The sequence below is a fragment of the Octopus sinensis genome, linkage group LG15 (assembly GCF_006345805.1).
Source record: "Octopus sinensis linkage group LG15, ASM634580v1, whole genome shotgun sequence".
Classification (NCBI taxonomy): Eukaryota; Metazoa; Mollusca; class Cephalopoda; order Octopoda; family Octopodidae; genus Octopus; species Octopus sinensis.
The window spans coordinates 13,852,681-13,874,871 of NC_043011.1; the positions used below are offsets into that span (position 1 = coordinate 13,852,681).

Below are 22,191 nucleotides of genomic sequence, written 5' to 3' on the forward strand. Positions count from 1 at the left end.
AGCTCAACAATAGATTGCAAAAATGTGTTTATTAAGAATATTTCTAATGAGGTTGAGGTGTAGGGGTTTGCTGTTGTACTCGTTCTCTGCGTGAGGTTTCTAGAACTTTGGCACGTTGCCACACTTCTGTTGTTGGACCAGGAATGCCCCAACTCATAGTGAGAAGTCTGAAAAGAAAAGAAATTACTTAGTAGTAGTCTAAACATTCATACAATATTTCGGATCTTTTCGGCAGTTTTTAACATAATTTCTAGGTAACTAAAAATGTTTAAATAAACTTTGTATACTGGTAGAATGTGTTTATAAAACATCTTTTTCTCTTGGCTTTATTGAGAAAATTCTATAGTTTGTAAGATATTTGTTGTTTTTTTTCTTCAATTTCCGCAATTTCAACCAACTGCTGACGTCCATTGAGGTAAACAACATTATGTCCCTCGTTTGAAAAACAGATTGGGTTTATTTACATTTCTAAAGAAAAAAAGATACCCTTCCCCCCAACCCTAAAACAGATTGAAATGCAATAGATTGATACTAGGGTCATAATTATGGGTGACAATTTCATATGACACCACTAGAAAAAAACTGCTGTTCAAACCGAAAATATCCCAATATTTCTTTAAGAATACTACAAAGGTGTTACATACCGTGTAAGATTAAGTAAAGAATGTAATCCATCTTCAGTAATACTTTTACTGTCATTTTTTCGCATACTAATGAAATCATTCTGAACATACTAGGGAAATAGAAAAACAATTAAATTAGTTTGAATTTTTTTTTTTTATTCTCAAGTGTCTAAGAAAGTAAACTTTTTAGTGTTCAGATTACTCTGTCAAATGCAATGCTTTATTTCTATTCAGATTGTTTTGACTAATCATGCATTATCTTATAACATAGAGGTTTTGATGATGTGATTGTTTACTTTTAAGGTGTGAGAGGTTAGTTGTAGAACATTTGAGTTGGATTTGGTCAGTTTAAATGTTAAAGAGTTAATTATCATTTTCTTACCTGTTCAAATTCCTTATTTAGAGTATATTCCATCATTTTCACCAAACCAAGGTAGATTTGGAATTTTTTTACCAGGTTTGGAGTCAGTTCATTATTCACACGAGAAAAATAACTGTCCAAGTCTTCATATCTTATGCTAATGTCAAGTGGAATGTGAACATCTGCCTAAAGAAATGAACAGAAGATTAAGAAATTATAGGCGTCAGGGCCAGTACACAACTTACATTTATATGCTCATTTTAATGACCACCACCCCATGCTGGCAATGGCTTGAAATTGATTTTGAGGCAAAAGTTTAGATTCTCTTTCTGTCACTATTTACATGTTATTTTAAGGGAACTTTTTCCCCACTGGTTTTTAAAACTGTAGCTTATACCAACAATAGGCTGCTTACAATTTCCTTGAATCAAATTCACTCATAAGGTATTGGGGCAGCCAAAGATAGTTACAAAATAGCCCAAGGTGCTGCACAACAGAATTGAGCCTGAAGACACTTCTTAACCCTTTCGTTACCAACCCAGCTCTGGCTCTGTAGTACAAATGTCTTGTTTTCATAAGTTTTGAGTTAAAATCTTCCACCAAACCTTAGTCACAATTTATGTTCCTAACACTAGCTGAATGATGATTAAACTATTCTACTAAATTCTTTGTTATATTTAAAATTAATTGAAAGTAACACAGAGCATCTCAAAATAAATACGGTAATGAAAGGGTTAAACAATCCAGCTGATTGAAAGAGAAAATCATTAATGTCTGCATCCTCTACAGAGAGATTACTTACAGGTAAAATAGATTTTCCTTCAGAAATGCAAAGGACTTCAATATTAGATTCATATTCTCGTTGGTAGAAGCCAAAATCATACTCTATCTTCTGAAAGCGAATAACATTTTCTAATGCTTTGATGTTTTTATGACCTGAAAAATATATTAAAAAAAGATTTCTAGCAAATACTCAGAGAATAAGACAAAACTGGAATGAAATACAACTATAACTTGAAAACTTACCTTCAACATTGAGCTGCCCAGCTTCTAGTTGTGTTTCATCAAGTATGAAATGAGTCTGTTTGCTCATTTGTAATACACCTGTCTTTAAACGATTCTTGGAATAGTCTTTCTGAGGGCTGAACAGCTTGCTGTTGAGATAACTCAGGCTCAACGGCAGCATGTAACACTGGAAAATAGATTGCAAATGTTTAGATTTGAAGAATTATTTTAAAACCTAGAATACACAGGCATGGCTATACGGTAAGAAATTTGCTTCCCTACCACACGGTTCCAGTTTCGGTCCCACTGCATAGCACCTTGGGCAAGTGTTGTCTTCTATAGCCTCAAGTTGACCCAAAGCCTTGAGAGTGAATTTGGTAGACAGAAACTGAAAGAAGCCCGTCATATGTTTGTCCCCAACCACCACTTGACAACTGGTGTTGGTGTGCTTCTGCCTCCATAACTTAGCAGTTTGACAAAAGAGACTGATAGAATAAGTACCAGGTTTAATAAAATAAGTCCTGAGATTGATTTTGTTTGACTACTTCAAGGCAGTACCCCAACATAGTCAAATGACAAACAAATAAAAGTATTTCAAACCATTAAAAAGTTTAAAACTGAACAACAGAGCCAAAATCACCATGGCAAATTTTTTTTCTGTAAACTCCAAATGAGATTTTAGACCAGTGCTTTTCAACCTTTTTGCTGGAGTGGAACCCCAAGGAAACATTCCACTGGCTCGAGGAACCCCTGTGCAATAATTTAATTGTCTTATGCACACATATCTGCACAGGAGAATTAAAAATTACTGCCGATTTTAGCAGTTTTGTAACTTCTTGCAGAACCCTGGTTGAAAACCACTGTTTTAGACCATAATGACCCATGCAAGCATGGAAAAGCAGGCTTAAAATAATAATTACAATTAATTAATGTGATCTAATTACCTTGGTAACAAGGGAAGAAATAAACTGGTGCAGCAGTTTGGCATATCCAAGGGATGTGGGAACTCGGCTCAGATTTAAAGAGAGTTTACCAACAGGAAGAAGGCCGGATGAAAAGTAACTGAAATTTAAAGTTAAGCAAGGTTTTTATATTCTAAAGTTTGGAGTAGAAAAAAAATTCAAAATAACATACATTTGCAGTAGTATGGGGACATGTGCTGTAACAGTTTGTTGGTGATTCCCTACTGCTCTTTGTGGATGATGCTTTTGCACCACTCAGGCGACAACCCTCCAACCCATGGGTCTGTTTGGGTAGTCATTGCTGGTAAGGGTTTTATGAGGCTGGAGTACAAATCCCGGATCTTTTCGGTTCGAGAACGTCAGTTTTTAAAAATAATATCCACATAACTAAACACTGGTAGAATGTGTTTATAAAACATCTTTTTCTCTTGGCTTTATTGAGAAAATTCTATAGTTTGTAAGATATTTGTTGTTTTTTTTCTGCAATTTCAATGCAAATTCAATGACGTCTATTGAGGGGAAAACATTCTGTGCCGTATGAAAATGTCCCTCGTTTAAGAAACAGATTGGGTTTATTTACATTTGTGAAGAAAAAAAGATACCCTTCCCCCTACCCTAACCCTAAAATAGATTGAAATGCAATAGATCGATACTAAGGTCATAATTATGGGTTACAATTTCATATGACACCGCTAGAAAAAACTGCCGTTCAAACCGAAAAGATCCCAAATCCTACTGCAACTTCTTTTAGTTGCTTTCATGACATGTGGAGGAAATGTTGAGTGTATTCTTTGGCATGCTACTCCCTGTAAAGCACTAGAGTTATGTGAAATAAATGAAGTGTTTTGCTCAAGAACACACCATGCTACTGGCAACTGAGAGTGCAATACACTGAAGGAAGTAAATGAGAGAGACGCATTCAGTGTGGTTGCATACTATGTGCAGAGTAAATGAAAGAGAAATGTTCCATTGACACAAACATTGAAGAGCTAAATGACACAGGTAAGTTTCATATGGTCATGGAGAGTAGTATTCCATAAATATCTTGGTGGGTGGAAGATATTAAGCGACTAGAATCCTTCGATCACCTGTCTAAGTCGCATCCTTTGTGTCTGATGGCATCACTTTGTCTCCAACAATTGGTGCGACACCAGTGCAGAATCACCTCCCTCCGACAAGTCATCCTAACGAGACGTCTGCATTGGCTGGGTCATGCCCTCCGTTGTCAACCAGGAGAATTCATCTACGAAGCAATTGCCCCAGCTCCCCTTCAGGGTTGGCGAAAGCGACGTGGTGGACAACAAAAAACCTGGCTGATGACAGTCAAGGCTGATCTGGAACCCAACCTAGGCCCCCATATCCACGACGTTCGCCGCTGGAATAAGGAGTGGTTGGAGATCATGCGGTCGTTAGCCTCAAATCGCCAGGTCTGGTCAGCATTTGTGAGAGATGCAGCATTGAGGATGAATGAAGCCAGCTCAACCCACCCTAGGTGAATGCTGTCTCAAGTCAAGTCAAGTCAAAGTAGTATTCCATAAAGGTGAGAATATGACTTATGTGGTGGCATACATACATGGAGGAAATTAAATGACAGAGGAGATATTCTGCAGCCAAACTGTCTCCAAGTGTCACCTGTTGCAACAGTTCCAAAAGACGTCTTCGGAGTGTCTTCAGATCTTCTCCAACTTCTGCAAGAACTGAAAAACAAACAATATTAAATAGAATACATGTAACATTAGATGACCATAAACATTAACAAAAAGGATTGTATGCAATTAGAGTGGAAATGATAAATTTGTAATATACACAAAATACATTTAGAGAAAATATATCAGAATAATTTCAAAAAACTATATAAATATATAATATTAAACAATGAATCCACTTAATGTGGACAAGAACACTGACCCAAACATCAGACCAAATTAAATGCTTTAGTAATCAAATATTTCATGAAATACACTAACCAAGTATTTTAATTAATTTTTTTTTTTTTTATAATAACTTGGAGAAGTAACTTTTCATTAAAATGGAGTTTGAAACAAGTTAAAGTTTTCAACATAAAATTGTGACAAGGATTTAATCTAAACATGAACCACTGTAAAATGGATGATTTATTTTTTTTTTTTCTTTTTAACCCTTTAGTGTTTGCATTATTCTTCCAAAATTAATGCTTTTTCATCTACATTGTTTTGAACTAATCATGCATTATCTTGTAGTTATGAGATTTTGATGAGGTAGCTGTTAATTTTTAAAACGATATTGTAGGGCAGGTGTGAGAGACCAGATCTGGCCAGTTTGAACAAAAAACAGGCAGAATACTTTTGGCCGGTTTAAATGCTAAAAGGTTAAATCAGAAAACCAGGTGCATATTAATGTGATATATAAAAAAAGACAAAGCTATTGGCAAACTGCAGTTCATAATTCAACCAAAATACTGAGGTGAACTTTCATGAACTCTGCTTATTAATTGGAAAGCAGAAGACTTTCCTCCTCAGAGTAGTAGTGTTTCTGTGTCTGAAGCCTCAAAAGGAAGATATTAAGTTACAAATTATGTTCGTGTTTATATAAATTATTTCAGAAGAACTCTCAAGTTGCTTATTAAGAGATTCTATTTCTTTCTGAAAAGCAGCTAGCATGTTTAGGATTTATTTTTCTTCAACTGTCAAGAAATAAGAGGGAATCAAGAGCTACTAATCAATTGTTGAGGCTGGTGTAAACCCGTACTACTCATATGAGGTGGGCCTGTGGAGACTGAAAAGACAGACAGGGAATAGGCAAATTGTTGTGTTTGATGTAATTAAGACAGATTTAAAATTGTCCAGCAACATCATGAAGAAAGAACGATATGAGTGCAAACTCTAGTCTTCTTACTAATGAAGCAGTAGATAATAGGGTAAACCACAGATTACTTAATCTGCTTTGATCTATTTTTGTTATTTTAAACAGCCGCCTGACTGGCGTCCGTGTCGGTGACACGTAAAAGCACCAACCGATCGTGGCCATTTGCACGTAAAAAACACCCACTACACTCACGGAGTGGTTGGCATTAGGAAGGGCATCCAGCTGTAGAAACATTGCCAAATCAGACTAGAGCCTGGTGCAGCCTCCGTGGCTTACCAGACCCCGGTCGAACCGTCCAACCTATGCTAACATGGAAAACGGACATTAAATGATGATGATGATCCAATTAGCATGGTACTAAACAATATTAGTCAGTGAGGATAATAAACAATAGGATTAACCAAACATTAGTAGTATTAACAAGATCAACAAACACTAATAGTGGTTTTTATAGAGAAAGTCAGAGTAAACAGAAATACAAACTTTTTTCTTGACTATCTTTGTCAAGAGAATTAGTAAGCCAAGGATTGTTATGGTTCACTTTGTTGACCATCACTGCATGTATTCGTGGAACCAGAGATGGTGGTGGTAAATGTTGTTCAACAGCTGTAGAATTCATTCCTTCTTCAATGTCACCTGAGCTAAAAATACAGCAAAGGAGAAGTTGAAAGATCTATTATGGAAAAGCAAAAGAATTTCTGCCGGAAAATACAGGAAAAAGAAAAAAAAACCAACAAGTAAAAAAGAAAAAAAAACAAACGCAGGAGTGGCTGTGTGGTAAGTAGCTTGTTTACCAACCACATGGTTCCGGGTTCAGTCCCACTGCGTGGCACCTTGGGCAAGTGTCTTCTACTATAGCCTCGGGCCGACCAAAGCCTTGTGAGTGGATTTGGTAGACAGAAACTGAAAGAAGCCCGTCGTATATATGTATATATATATATATGTGTGTGTGTGTTTGTCCCCCTAGCATTGCTTGACAACCGATGCTGGTGTGTTTATGTCCCTGTCACTTAGTGGTTCGGCAAAAGAGACCGATAGAATAAGTACTGGGCTTACAAAGAATAAGTCCTGAGGTCGATTTGCTCGACTAAAGGCGGTGCTCCAGCATGGCCGCAGTCAAATGACTGAAACAAGTAAAAGAGAGAGTAAAGAGTAAACGACTTACAAGTCTGATGAATCAGCTACCATGGAAGGGTCTATAGATAATATACCTATCACTTCAAGCATATCATTTACTTTCAAGGTTTCAATTTTGTCATAAATCTACAAAAAATGCAAATATTTAGTTTATTAGGTTGTAAAGAAAATGTAACCAAAAATGTCGCAAGCATCAAATTCTGCCAGCATTCGAAAAACAAAAACACAAATCTCTCCCAATTGTATTTAACAAGCTCCATCATGTTTTGAGGGGAAAAAAGCAACAAACACACACATTTACCCAAAGTTAATTTTGCTGAGTGGTTTATAATCCATATATTGTCTCATCCTATTCCATTCAATATGTGTCTTTATTTAACTATCGTTATGAGCTAGTGTCTTCTGTTAAATTTTTATGTTATTTACCAAAGAAGGCAGGGACTTATATAATAGTATAATTAGATTTATATTATTATGTAAATAAATCAAAAAGTTTAGAATAAAGAACAAAATTCATTACAATTTAAATTTTAAATAAAATACTAATTTCATTCATTCACCCTAGTAGTAAAACTAATATCTTATTTCCAATTTAAATTGTAAGGAATTTTGTTCCTTGTGCTAAATTTATTTATAGGCGCAGGAGTGGCTGTGTGGTAAGTAGCTTGCTAACCAAGCACATGGTTCCGGGTTCAGTCCCACTGCGTGGCACCTTGGGCAAGTGTCTTCTACTATAGCCTCGGGCCGACCAAAGCCTTGTGAGTGGATTTGGTAGACGGAAACTGAAAGAAGCCCGTTGTATATATGTATATATATATATATGTGTGTGTGTATGTGTGTTTCTGTGTTTGTCCTCCTAGCATTGCTTGACAACCGATGCTGGTGTGTTTATGTCCCCGTCACTTAGCGGTTCGGCAAAAGAGACCGATAAAATAAGTACTGGGCTTACAAAGAATAAGTCCTGGGGTCGATTTGCTCGACTAAAGGCGGTGCTCCAGCATGGCCGCATTCAAATGACTGAAACAAGTAAAAGAGTATACACAATTATATATGTATGTGCATGTGTGTGTGCATGTACATACCAAGTAATTGAAGATATTCAACAAAACATCTACTATATAAATGTGAGGGTATGTGGTTATGTATATATGCGTTTAGCCCCTAAAGGCCCTGAAATGGTACATCCTCAAAAAAAATGAATTTTGATTTTCTAAATCTGTGTCCCAAAGAAGTTGTCCGTAAATAATAATCAAAACATAATTTTCTGTGAGAAATAACTTAACTTTTAGATTGACAAATCTCCCACTCTCTATATATCATCACGTTTTCTCTCTTTTATGCTTTCCCCCTCTCTATATATTTACCACATTCTTTATCACTCTTTTTGTATATAAAATAATAATAATGAAATTATTGTATACAGTGCTCAGGTGCACCACAACTTGTCAAAAAGTGCATATAAAGCATATGCAGTAATGTACAAATGTCTGGAAAGCGAACAGTGTATGAGTCAGATACATGCTTGTGTGTGTATGGAGGGGAGAAAATCAGGTGTAGTGTTGGAAAATATCAGGAAGCATGGAAGTTTTGAAAGATGCAGTGCTCCGACAACTAACAACTGATGCCAGCAGTCTGTTCCATGCTTCAGCAACTCTTAGCGTGAAAAAATGTTTCCGAAAGTCATGGGAGCTGTGCTGTTTTCTGACTTTATATACATGTCCACGGGTGTTAGACAGGTGGAGTTTGAAAAGGTGCTCAGAGTTATTGTTAGTAAGATGGTTAATAATTTTATGGGCGTCTGCCAAGTCAGTTGCCAGACGTCGGAGTTTCAATGTGTCCATGCCCCAGGGAAGTAAGGTGTTTTATTTCTCACACATTCTGTCCCCATCTCTCTTTTTTCATTACATAATTGCTTTCATTTTGTTTAAAACTTGTGTTATAATGTTTACTTCCATTTTATGATTGATAGCTATCACACAAAAAATGCTAGCTTCCAAATTCTGTTCTCAGATTGGGTAAAATATCAAACTTTAACCCATTAGTGTTTAAACCGGCCCAAATATTCTACATGTTTTATATTCAAACTGGCAATATCTAGCCTCTCGCACCTGACCTACATTGACATTCTAAAAATAAACAATCACATCATTGAAACCTCAAAGCTATGAGACAATGCAGAATTAATTCAAAACAATTTGAGTAAAAAAAATATTACATGTAACAGAGTAATCTGAATACTAAAGGGCTAAACTTCTCTACCATTTTTTTAAAACTTTTCTGGAATAAATGAATCACAAAATCGAATTCAGCATGAAAAAGTACATCAATATACAAAATTTGAAAATTATTTCAACATCTGTGACAATAGAAAAGATCTCTCTAGTTGTCTATCTCTTTCATTTTTCACTCAGTAAACTTTCCCCTTTCTATATACGTTTACCACTCTCTCTCTCACTGTCTGTACACATATATTGCTCACACTGAGTGTATGTGTGTGTTTATGCATACATGTAAGGAATTTTATTAGGGCAACAGTGATTTAAAAAGAGTATGTGAAAGATAATCTATTTTAATATCATACTTTTCTGTTGGTATGTTTTTTCCTTACACACATACACTCACTTTGTGCAGGGTGGGAGTAAAAAAAAAAAAAAAAAAGAAAATTACAAATCCTTATTTTGTTATTGCTAAAATCCCAGTATTTTCATAATTATAAAATAACCAGTAGCAACCTTAAGCTTGAAACAGTTACATTTCTGCTCTATGATTAACACAATGTCCCCACTAATCTAATCTTGATAATGATTTTTTTGGAAAATATGTTTAAAATATATTTAACTTTACCTTAACTAAACATGCAGGACCAGTCTCACCTGGAAGAGGAAAGTTCAAATCAAGTGGAGAAGTAGTTGATATCTGGCCTGGAAAAAAAACAAAAAAAAACAAACATTATTAACTCAGAGAGAAACCATTTAACAAAGTTCTTCCAAATTCGACTCTAAAAAGAATTAAAGTTTAAAACCTTCAGAGATATTTTGTCTGCTGCGTTTGTCTTCGGGATTCATTTCTGTGTCATGAGTATTTGTACATTCCATATCTTCAGCATCATCCACATCATCATGGGGTCTCTTCAGGGATCCACTAGCACTTGCACTAAGCTCAGAAGACACTGTGTTTTCCTTCTCAGCATATCCTTGGAAAGAGTTAAGTACTAAAAGCTTTCACACAGGGAAATTAGAAAAAAAATCACTCAAGCTTTGAGACATAATTTTCAATGTTTTTGTTTCATTTTTCTTATTTAGAACCATTTTCAGAAATGTCAGGTTATAGTTCTGATATTAGTTCTAAATAAAAAATTTAGAACAAGGAACAAAATTCCTTACAATTTAAATTGGAAATAAGATATTAGTTTTACTACTAGGGTGAATGAATGAAACTAATATTTTATTTAAAATTTAAATTGTAATGAATTTTGTTCTTTATTCTAAACTTCAGAAATTAGTTCTGATCACAAGTCAAAATACTGTGATAGTAAAAAGGGGTCCTATTCAAAGTATATCTCTAAACTTACAGTAGCCATCCTTGTCAACATGAAACCCTATCCAACCATAAGGTTAGCACTAAGGACAATTTGTAAAGATGAAAATAAGCAATGTCATATAGCAAAGTAGTGGCGGTGGTGTTGGTGGTTGGGGTCATTGAGAACTAACAACTTTATTAGAGAAAAATAAATGTAAACAAGTTGTTGGCTTGCGATTTAGAAATCGAAAGTGCATATTTTGTTATTTGTGTTGTTCGAAAAACTACGTAGATTTACAAACCTCCAGCATTAAGCTATATAACAGAAACATTTTAATAAATAGCAGAACCTGTATTAGGTTAAACCTGTCTTTTACAGAACCAAATTAGATTAAAAGAACATTCACTTCTATTCTGGTAGGACAGATATTAAAGACTTTTACTACAAAGAATAGAATTTATAGAATAATCAGAAAAAGTTATTTAGGTCATAAAATCGTAGATCAATGGTAAAGGATATTTTTTTCACCCATTGTGTCTCGGCTGGAATTGGAATACAGTAAAGGGTTTGCCGGTCAAGCATCACAATTTGATTACTATCAGTTATAATTTCTTCGGGCTAAAACAAAAATATAACATATATAAAAGTTTCTATCAAATATTTTAATAACTAGCACGATGACCTGGCAACGCCGGGTCATAGTGCTAGTGCATGCATATACAGCTGCGTGCGTGCGCACATACATGTGAGTACTGTCCAAATCTCTGACCAATCACATACAGCTAGCTGGCATTCAATTGGCATATCAAGTTTTGGGCATATTGATTGGGTTTTGAATAGAAAATTCACAAAAAAGTCACTTCTATTGTTTTTTTAATGGCTTTGTGGGGTGACTGGGGAAATGTAAAGATGTGCACGACCACCCTTGGATGGTTTTCAATGACCATAGAAAGTGCGAGCCTCAAACTGAAAAATTGTGGATTTGTATAAAGAACACACACACAGACATTTTGCTGTTTATATATATAGAGATATAATAATAATTATAATGAAGTTATTATGTATAGTGTTCAGGTGCACTACAACTCATCAAAGGTGCATGTACAGTGCATAGAATTATGTACAAAAGTCAGGAAAGTTAACAGTGTATGAGTCATGATACACATGTGTGCATGCGTATGGGGCGGGATATCAGGTGTAGTGTTGGTGAATTTCAGGAAGCATGGCAGTTTTAAAGGCTGCAATGTCTCAGCAACTAACAACTGATGCAGGTAGTTTGTTCCATGCTTCAGCAACTCTGAGTATGAAAAAATGTTACCGAAAGTCATGGGAGCTGTGCTGTTTTCTTTGTAGACGTGCCCACATGTTAGGCACATGGAGCTCAAAAAGATGCACAAGGTAGTTGTTGGCACAGTAGTTTAATAATTTTGTGTCAGAACTCCAATGTATCTAAGCCCAAGGAAGCAAGGCATTCAGAGTATGGAGGGTGTTCGCTTGGTTGCACGCCTCTGAACAGTTTCCAGGTCAATGTCCTGAGCAAGATAAGGGTTCCAGACTGGTGATGCAAATTCCAAGTGTGGCCACACCAAAACCATATACAGCCATAAATAGATAGCTGGAGAGTGGCTGACAAAGGTCTTGCAGAGTGATGCCAAGACACCCTGGGCCTTCTTGACAGTTTTAGAGATGTGCTTTGTCCAGCGCAAATTGCTGCTGAGAGTAATGCTCAGGTCACGTTCACAAGAAAACTTCTTGATATTAGTGTTGTGGAGAGAGTATGTGGATGCTGGGTTTTTCCTTCCAAAATGTATGGTGGTGCACTTGTCCACAGCCAGCTTGTAATCCATTGTTGCATTGTGTCCAGGTCTAATTGCAGGAAAGATCTATAGTGTTCAGGATCTGTCCTTTTTATCTCAAGGTACAGCTTGATGTCATCTGCATATTTCAGCACTATGGCATTCTTTAAGTTAGCATCTATGTCATTAATGTATGCAACAAACAAAAGGGGACAAAGAACAGATCCTTGCAGTACATCAGATGACATCTCATAAGGCGAAGAATGCTGTCCTAGAACCATGACTACCTTTTTTCAGTTGAGAATGAAGGACTCCAACCAGTTAAAAAGATCATCTTTCACACCCATTGCCGAGAGTTTTGCCATAAGTCTTTTGTATGGCACAGAATTAAAAGCTTTAGTAAAGTCAAGGTAAACAACATCTACCCTTAAGCCGCCATCAGTGACCCGGGTGACGTCTTCGAGAAACTCGATAAGTTGACCACAGCAGCTGGAGATAGGGATAAATCCAAATTGCGAGGGCTGAATAACTCTGTGAGAATTCCAGATGTTGCAGAGTGTTTCTCGCAATACAGCTAGTAAGACTGACTGGACGATAGTTGACAGGTGACATGCGGTCACATGTTTTGAACAGAGGAATGACACTAGCAGAATAGTTTAGCTCAAAAGGTTTCTTTGTGGCACATTAAAATATTCTCTTGTGATATAGGCTTCATGAATCTACAATATGGGTTTTGCAAAACATCTTTAGCAAGCACTACACTCAATAGTGACTTAACCCTTTAGTGTTTAAACTGGCCATATCTGGCCCAGATATTCTACATGCTTTATGTTCAAGCTGGTCAGATCTGGTCTCTCACACATAATCTACATTGACATTCTAAAAATAAACTATCACATCATTGAAACCTCAAAGCTATAAGATAATGCATGATTAATTAAAAACAATTTGAGTGAAAAAGTATTACATTTAACGGAGCAATCTGAACACTAAAGGGTTAAGCTCCATAATAGCTGTTTCTAACAGAGGAAATGACAAAGGACCGAGATATTTAGCACAAGAAGACTTGTCCGACACAGCAGAATTGATACCAGTGCTGGTTTTGCATAAAAACACCCAGTACACTCTGTGGAGTGGTTGGCATTAGGAAGGGCATCCAGCCATAGGAACCATGTCAAAACAGACAATAGAGCCTGGTGCAGCTCCTGCCTTACCAGCTCCGATCAAACCACCCAACCCATACCAGCATGGAAAACAGATGTATAATGATGATAATGATGAACAAGGCCTGCAATTTTGAGGGGAGGGGGGTTACTTGATACCAACAGCCTCGGTATTTGACTGGTACTTTATTTTATTGACCCCGGAGGGACGAAAAGCAAAGATAACCTTGGAAGGATTTGAACTCAAATCAAGTTGTGTAATGTGCTAACTTATTCAACATATTGCCCAAAACTTCAGAAGTGGGGGCTTTCATGCAATTATACATAATGATATTAGGCAATAAATACATTATAAATTGTCTCTGCTGATTGAACAAAAGAAAATCTTTTTAAAACTCACCTTGCATTCTGCCACATCACGATACATTCCACACTTAACAAATGTTTGTTTTGTGCAGGAGTCCTTTATTTTGTATGTCCCCATGTAAAATTCGGGATCAAACATATCTTGAACCATACATCGATAACGCACTAAAGAGTTGGGAATCAGGTCGTGAAGTGCTGTGGAGTTGACAGATTTCACCTAAGAAAAAACAAAACATCCCATGTTCACATTGTACAAAGAAATTTTATAGGTGCAAGTGTGGAAAGAAGCTTGCTTCCCAACCACATGGCACCTTGGCCTAACCAAAGCCTTGTGAGTGGATTTAGTAGACAGAAATTGAAAGAAACCCATTGTGTGTACATATATGTAATTGAAACAAATTAGAGTCAATAAGAAGGAGTACAGTTGGACATTTACCAATATTCCTTCAGCAACAACACACCCTGATAAACTCAGTGACTGCTACTAAATTCAGGCCACGACAGACAGAGAGGATGCTCTTGACAATATTTACATAACACTTGAGGAAACACAACTACATCTCATAATGTAGGGAAACGTTTGGCTTTCATCAGTAGGTGCTGGTGCCATGTAAAAAGCAACCGGTACACTCTTTAAAGTGGTTGGCATTAGGAAGGGTGTCTAGCTGTAGAAACCAAACCAAAACAGACTCTGGAACATAGTGTGGCCTCTGGCCTTGCCAGTTCCTGTGAAGCCATCCTATGCATGGAAAATGGATATCAAATGTTGGATGATAATTTCTAATGTAATATGTTTCAATTAATTTTTTCTGAATAATCAACAAAAGAACTGTACATAAATACATGATGGAAAATTTTAATATAAACATGAAGATGAGAAATTTAAGTTTTGTATCATAGATCTATAGGTAGTTTTCAGGTATGTTGTTATCAAAAAATTAATTTAATATTGTTTCAAGATCCTATTTAAAAAGAGAACTGTTTACAGTTATGAACATTCGTGGGTCTACTATATTGGAAAAACCCAAAGATGTGTGAAGCCATACAATCTCTGATAATTCTAATATAACACAGCCAAAACATCAATTCCATCAACCTTGCCAACCTATAATCATGCTCGCACAGGTGGGACAGAATTAGCTGAGGCAGATTTTCAGTGGCTGAATGTTCTTCTTGACACCTAACCTCACGGGTTACCATGTAAGAGATTATGTTCTCCATTAACCAGACATGTTTTCATGAAAGACCAGAAATGAAGGACACCACTTGTATGATGGTGACTCTCGCTTACAACACATGATGCTCACGCAAGGAGACAGTAATACATACACATGATGGGCTTCTTTTCAATTTCTGCCAACCAAATCCACTCATAAGGCTTTAGTTGGGCTGCGACTATAATAGAAGACACTTATCCAAGGTGCCAACCAGTGGGACTGAACGTGGGATCAAGTGGTTGGAAAGCTAAAATTCTTACCACACAACCATAAATATTCTTCCTTCTCTACTCAATGATTAACCCTTTCGTTACCAACCTGGCCAAAACCTGCTCTGGCTCTGTGGTAAAATGTCTTGTTTTCATAAGTTTTGAATTAAAATCTTCCACCAAACCTTAGTCTCAGTTTATGTTCCTAACACTAGCTTAATGATAACTAAGTTATTTTACTAAATTCTTTGTTATATTTAAAGTAATTGAAAGAAACATAGGGCATCTCAAAATAAATACAATAATGAAAGGGTTAATTAGAAAATATAATCTCCAGCAATAATCCTTCCGTGACTCAGGAAATTTAAAGAATAAATCCATAAAACACTAGAAAGAATGAAAGAAGAAACTTACTTGTGCTGCAAGTGATGGCTTTTCTAGTTCTTTCCTAAAATAGTCTGAAACTGATTCTGGTTTCAATGAACTTTGTTGATCTGAAAGTATTTTGGGAAATAATAGGTAAAAAAAAAAAAGCATTCAAAATTTATAAGTAAATAACTTTTCATGCAAGAGTTGAAGAGACAAATGTATAATGATCCAAACATGGCCGTCGCCAGCGCCGCCCCGGCTGGCCTCCGTGCCGGTCGCACGTAAAAAGCACCAATCGATCGTGGCCGTCGTCAGCCTCGCCTGGCGCCTGTGCCACTGGCACGTAAAAAGCACCCACTACACTCACGGAGTGGTTGGCGTTAGGAAGGGCATCCAGCTGTAGAAACACTGCCAGATCAGACTGGGCCTGGTGCAGCCTCCTGGCTTCCCAGACCCCAGTCGAACCGTCCAACCCATGCTAGCATGGAAAACGGACATTAACCGATGATGATGATGATGATTATTTGGATATGGCTTGTAAGACAGAGGTGGTTAGCTTGTGGAAGGATAGATATTTATGAAATGGCTGTTTACTCATTCTTTTTAAATATCTTCAAGTTATAGCTATACAACACTTCCTTTGCAACTTCACTTAAGTCGATTAACCATTCAGTCAGTCCTTTAGCATTGTAACTGGCTATATCTGGCCCAAATATTTTACATGTTTTTTTGTTCAAACTGACCAAATCTGGCCTCTTACATCCTACAATGTCATCCTAACGAGACGTCTGCGTTGGTTGGATCATGCCCTCCGTCGTCAACCAGGAGAATTCATCTACGAAGCAATTGCCCCAGCTCCCCTTCAGGGTTGGCGAAAGCAATGTGGTGGACAACGAAAAACCTGGCTGATAACAGTCAAGGCCGATCTGGAACCCAACCTGGGCCCCCATGTCTACGGCGTTCACCGCTGGAATAAGGAGTGGTTAGGGATCACGTGGTCGTTAGCCTCAAATCGCCAGGTCTGATCGGCGTTTGTGAGAGATGCAGCATTGAGGATGAATGAAGCCAGCTCAACCCACCCCGGGTGAATGCTGTAAGAAGAAGAAGAATGTCATTCTAAAATATACACAACCACCTCATCAAGGAAATCTTTAAGCTGCAATGCATGATTACTTCAAAAGCATAAATAAATAAGCATTAAATTTGATGGAGTAATTTTAAATGCTAAACGGTTCAGGTGAGTTTAGCAAAACATACTCTATAGCAAGCATTTGGAGCAGAGCACTGTTGACATCATCATACAGTTATAATTCTCATTACTTGACGATTGTGAAGTTCATTTTCAGTCTCCTATTTTATGTATACTGGGACTGCATGCACTAAGCAAATTTTATTTTTAACCCTTTTGTCATCTGAAATACATTAATTTTGAAAATAATCATTACAAACGTTGCTACACTGGCTCCTGTGCCGGTGGCACGTGTAAAAAGATTCGAGCGAGGTCATTGCCAGTACCGCCTGATTGGCCCCCATGCCGGTGGCACGTAAAAAGCACCCACTACACTCTCGGAGTGGCTGGCGTTAGGAAGGGCATCCAGCTGTAGAAATTCTGCCAGATCAAGATTGGAGCCTGGTGCAGCTATCTGGTTCGCCAGCTCTCGGTCATTCGTCCAACCCATGCTAGCATGGAAAGCGGACATTAAACGATGATGATGATGATGAATGAAGAATTTATTACAATAATTTGTCATTATTAAACTTAAGTTGGGAACATAAATTAGCATGCAATTTAGACGCAAGACTTTAATTTAGATCATTTTAAAATGGGAAGTTTTTATGATAGAGCCAGGTACCAAAAGGTACTGAAATTTCAGAAGTAAATAATTGGAAAAATAGCAATATGATGTATCTTTCAGAGTGTTTGCGCTATTAACAATAAAGCCGAAGTAGTGTTTTGACACTCCAAAGTCAAGCAAAGTCGTACCAACCACCTCTAGTTTTGAATGATCACAAAATGTGTAAATGCTTATCATTTGGTTTAACCCTTCAGTATCCAAGTTACTTTGTCAAATGGAATGCTTATTTTTTCACTCTGTTTTAAATTAATCATGCATTATCATGCAGGAGTGGCTGTGTGGTAAGTAGCTTGCTAACCAACCACATGGTTCCGGGTTCAGTCCCACTGCGTGGCATCTTGGGCGTCTTCTATAGCCTCGGGCCGACCAAAGCCTTGTGAGTGGATTTGGTAGACGGAAACTGAAAGAAGCCCGTCGTATATATATATATATATATATATGTATGTGTGTGTATATGTTTGTCCCCCTAGCATTGCTTGACAACTGATGCTGGTGTGTTTACATCCCCGTAACTTAGCAGTTCGGCAAAAGAGACCGATAGAATAAGTACTGGGCTTACAAAAGAATAAGTCCCGGGGGTCGATTTGCTCGACTAAAGGCGGTGCTCCAGCATGGCTGCAGTCAAATGACTGAAACAAGTAAAAGAGTAAGAGTATCTCACAGCTTTGAAATTTTGATAACGTGATTTTTTATATGCAGAGTGAAATTAGAGGGTGGTAGGTGTGAGAGGGCAGATCTAGAATAGATTTCGTGAACAGAAACTGTGACGAAGCATGTGATAGGAGCAGGTGCTAAAAAGTTCCTGGCACGGAGTAAAAGAGAATACAGAAGAAACAGTTAATTATGATTTCATTCACCATATTCCCCTCTCAGATTCACACACACTTATTGTAGTGGTCCTTCAGTTTTTCTAAGCCCTGCAAAACAACTCAAAAGATTGGGCTTCCAACCAGGACTTTTGCAATACTCTGAAAGCCAGGAACTTTTCAGCACTACCTTGCATATATATATGTGTGTGTATTTGTTTGCCCTCCCAGATCCCCAACAAATGGTGTCGGTTTGTTTACGTTCTCATAAAATTAGCAGTTCGGCAAAAGGCAGAATAAAATACCAGACTTTAAAATTATGTACTGGGGTCTTTTCGAGTTAACCCCCCACACACGCACCTGCACATAAATGCACGTGGATAGACATGGACGAAGTCTCATTTTGGGAGTAAATTATTCCTTTATTTGTTTCAGTCATTTGACAGCGGCCATGCTGGAGCCCCGCCTTCAGTCGAACAAACCAACCACAGGACACTTATTCTATCGGTCTCCTTTGCCGAACCACTCGATTACGGAGACGTAAACATACCAACATCGGTTGTAGCGGGGTTGGGTGGTCAAACACACAAATACATACATGTATATTGAAGTGAACATTTTGGAAATTGTGGAGGGGGGGGGATTTAAATTTTGAAATGCAGATTTTTTTTTTTCTTTTTGCAGATTCGGAATCTCCGCACTCGATATAGTGGGTTCCTGTAAAAAAAAAAAGAAAAATAAGAAAACATCCCAAAGGGTGTGCGGTCCATTGTCTTTACCTCTGCCAAATATACTTATACTCATCATATTTTGAGTTCTATTTTCGGCGGAGGTAAAGAATACGTACACCACCCGTTTTCGGCGTGACAAAAACCCTAACCCCAACCACCGGGTGTACGTATTCTTTACTTTCGCCGTATATTTTTATTATTAATATTTAGTAGAAGCAACAGATTGACTCAAGGGCCGAGAGTTTCGTGTGTTGACACTTATGAACTATGTATATTTCATCACTTCAATTCTCGATTTTCTTAAACTTTTACTATAAGAAATACTATGAAAATATTTAGTCCGATTTTCCATAACACCACCTGTAAATAAAACAAGCTGTTACTTACCGAACAATTTTTGTATTATTTGAAGTGGTTGGTTAACGTAATCGAACAATCCAGGCATGATGGTAGGCACAACAAAAGTTTTCTTCGAGATCCACCTTGTTTACAGCTCAAGAATGGCGGGAAATATTCTGTAATACTTGCTGTTGCACGTGGTTTCTTTCTCTTCAGCCACACTTTCGTATTTTTTATTTGTCAAACTTGTGAAAGAGGATTTAATTTTCAATATTGGCTTCGAACTATAAGTTTACAAATGAGACGATGATTGGATAAAGCAGTTCGGATCTTTTCGGTTTGAACGGCAGTTTTTAAAAATAATTTCCACATAACTAAACACTTTTAAACTTCGTATACTGGTAGAATGTGTTTATAAAACATCTTTTTCTCTTGGCTTTATTGAGAAAATTCTATAGTTTGTAAGATATTTGTTGTTTTTTTCCTTCAATTTCTGCAATTTCAACCAATCAATGACGTCTATTGAAGTGAAAACATTCTGTGCTGTATGGATATGTCCCTCGTTTAAGAAACAGTTTAGGTTTATTTACATTTCTGAAGAAAAAAAAAGATACCCTTCCCCCCACCCCTAACCGTAAAACAGATTGAAATGCAATAGATCGATACTAGGGTCATAATTATGGGTGACAATTTCATATGACACCACTAGAAAAAACTGCCGTTCAAGCCAAAAAGATCCAGCAGTTCTAAATGTTTGAGGTTGTAAAAATAAATAAATGGTCAGGACTAGAATGTGTCTGATCATAGGTCTACTCAATCAGAGCTAACCGTGGGCTAAACAATCGTTGCTTATTTTATTATCTCCGTGTAGGAGATCAATAAAGCCAAAGTTAAACTCGGCAGAATTTTATCTCCAGAACCTAAGAGGAAATTACAAAATATTGATTTCTGGAACATGCACACCACACTCTTCTTCAGATCTATGAAGCTGACAACTTCGGTTGTAACACTCCGACCAAACTCATCTTCATATATCTAGACCAGATCTTCTAATCACACCTACCATTTTTCAGTTCCTCCTGTTCATTGGCCTTCCAAGATTCTTTTCATTCTAGACATCAAATTCCCGTTTTCTTGGATTCCTCACGCTGTTGGTTTCTTGGTTCTAAAACATTTTATTCAACATTGTACTATGCTAGAACCCAGCACCCCCATTTTTTATCGCATCGTTGGACAGACAATCTTGGAGTTGTTCCATGCAGAAAATCAAACCATCATCATCATCATCCTCATCGTTTAACGTCTGTTTTCCATGCTAGCATGGGTTGGACAGTTCAACTGTGGTCTGGGAAGCCAGAAGGCTGCGCCAGGCCAAGTCTGACCTGGCAGTGTTTCTACAGCTGGATACCCTTCCTAACGCCAAACACTCCGTGAGTGAAGCGGGTGCTTTTTACGTGCCACCTGCACAGGTGCCAGACGAGGCTGGCAAACGGCCACGATCGGATGGTACTTTTTACGTGCCACCGGCACGGGGGCCAGACGAGGCTGGCAACGGCCACAATCGGGGCAATGGCCACAATAGACCGTTGTAAACCATAACTCTACAAAACAGCAGTCGATATGATGATTTCTATGCTTTCTTCGTATTATGGATATCGCAAAAAGTTTTGATTGTCCATTTTTCTTAATCAATGATGTAGTTTACTTGAACAAGTTGAGCAGATTCGATGTAATTCGCATCGTCTTGTATTGGTCACATACATGACAACCTGTGGGATAATCCCATATGTGGAATAATTTCATTAGGTACCCTGTGGTAGTTCGACATTGTGTCTTACTTACTCTCTTTTCACTCTTTTACTTGTTTCAGTCATTTTTTTTACTGCGGCCATGCTGGAGCACCACCTTTAGTCGAGCGGACTTATTCTTTGTAAGCCCAGTACTTATTCTATCGGTCTCTTTTGGCGAACCACTAAGTGACGGGGATGTAAACACACCAGCATCGGTTGTCAAGTAATGCTAGGGGGGTCAAACACAGATACACAAACATATACACACACACATACAAATATATATATATATACCATCATCATCATCATCATCGTTTAACGTCCGTTCTCCATGCTAGCATGGGTTGGACGGTTCGACCGAGGATCTGGGAAGCCAGAAGGCTGCACCAGGCTCCAGTCTTATCTGGCAATGTTTCTACAGCTGGATGCCTTTCCTAACGCCAACCACTCCGTGAGTGTAGTGGGTGCTTTTTACGTGCCACCCGCACAGGTGTCAGGCGAGGCTGGCAACGGCCATGGTCGGATTGGTGTATATATATATATATATATATATACATATATACGACAGGCTTCTTTCAGTTTCCGTCTACCAAATCCACTCACAAGGCATTGGTCGGCCCAGGGCTATAATAGAAGACACTTTCCCAAGATGCCACGCAGTGGGACTGAACCCGGAACCATGTGGTTGGTAAACAAGCTACTTACCACACAGCCACTCCTGCGCCTACTTGTGAAAGTACCATAAACATAGTAGGATAAATCTGGATGATTTTTACATTCACAAAACATGGTTGTAGTGGAAAAGGTGTAGTAAAAGATGTTGACGTAGCAGATGAAATAGGCATGTGGATGACATCAAAGCAAAACAATGTGAAAGCATCGGATTGTGGTTTAAATAATTTATTTAATTGACACTTGCATTTACTTGTTGTACACACCAAAAAATTCATTACATGACATTGCCAACTTGCTTCGAGTTGGTGAAGAAGAAAATAAACAAGGGAAAAACTGTGTCGATGTGATGAGATAGAACTGGGCATGTTTTGTGTCTGTGTGTGCGTTGGTCATTCGGTGGTGTCTGTTAATGTTCTGCGATT

At 37.6% G+C, this 22,191-nt stretch overlaps 1 protein-coding gene across 3 annotated transcripts; it reads right to left on the reverse strand.

The window, feature by feature from the left end:
• Positions 1-10: 10 nt before the first annotated feature.
• On the reverse strand, positions 11-19,511 carry LOC115219850 (mini-chromosome maintenance complex-binding protein). Of its 3 annotated transcripts, none has more exons than XM_029790139.2 (15): positions 19,353-19,511; positions 15,618-15,697; positions 13,812-13,994; positions 10,972-11,070; positions 9,955-10,126; positions 9,777-9,853; positions 6,961-7,058; positions 6,279-6,436; positions 4,525-4,648; positions 2,934-3,051; positions 2,011-2,176; positions 1,787-1,920; positions 1,006-1,170; positions 645-733; positions 11-167 (listed from the first exon to the last, which is right to left on the reverse strand). In XM_029790139.2, exons 1-15 carry the CDS (start codon positions 19,408-19,410, stop codon positions 44-46), a joined length of 1,845 nt encoding a protein of 614 aa, XP_029645999.1. In that variant the 5' UTR covers positions 19,411-19,511; the 3' UTR covers positions 11-43. The 3 variants fall into 3 exon arrangements, with proteins under 3 accessions (XP_029645999.1, XP_036365395.1, XP_036365397.1); XM_036509502.1 differs by having other exon boundaries at positions 83-217; positions 613-733; XM_036509504.1 differs by lacking the exons at positions 11-167; positions 645-733; positions 1,006-1,170 and adding an exon at positions 1,354-1,508 and having other exon boundaries at positions 1,725-1,920.
• Positions 19,512-22,191: the final 2,680 nt, after the last annotated feature.

Excerpts from the sequence above, each read along its gene's own strand:
- LOC115219850 (XM_029790139.2), bottom strand. The coding sequence starts at position 19,410 with ATGCCTGGATTGTTCGATTACGTTAACCAACCACTTCAAATAATACAA. Across the intron at positions 9,854-9,954 it reads CAGACAAAATATCTCTGAAG|GCCAGATATCAACTACTTCT; the intron begins GTTTTAAACTTT and ends TTTTTTTTCCAG. Across the intron at positions 734-1,005 it reads TAAATAAGGAATTTGAACAG|TATGTTCAGAATGATTTCAT; the intron begins GTAAGAAAATGA and ends CTATTTCCCTAG.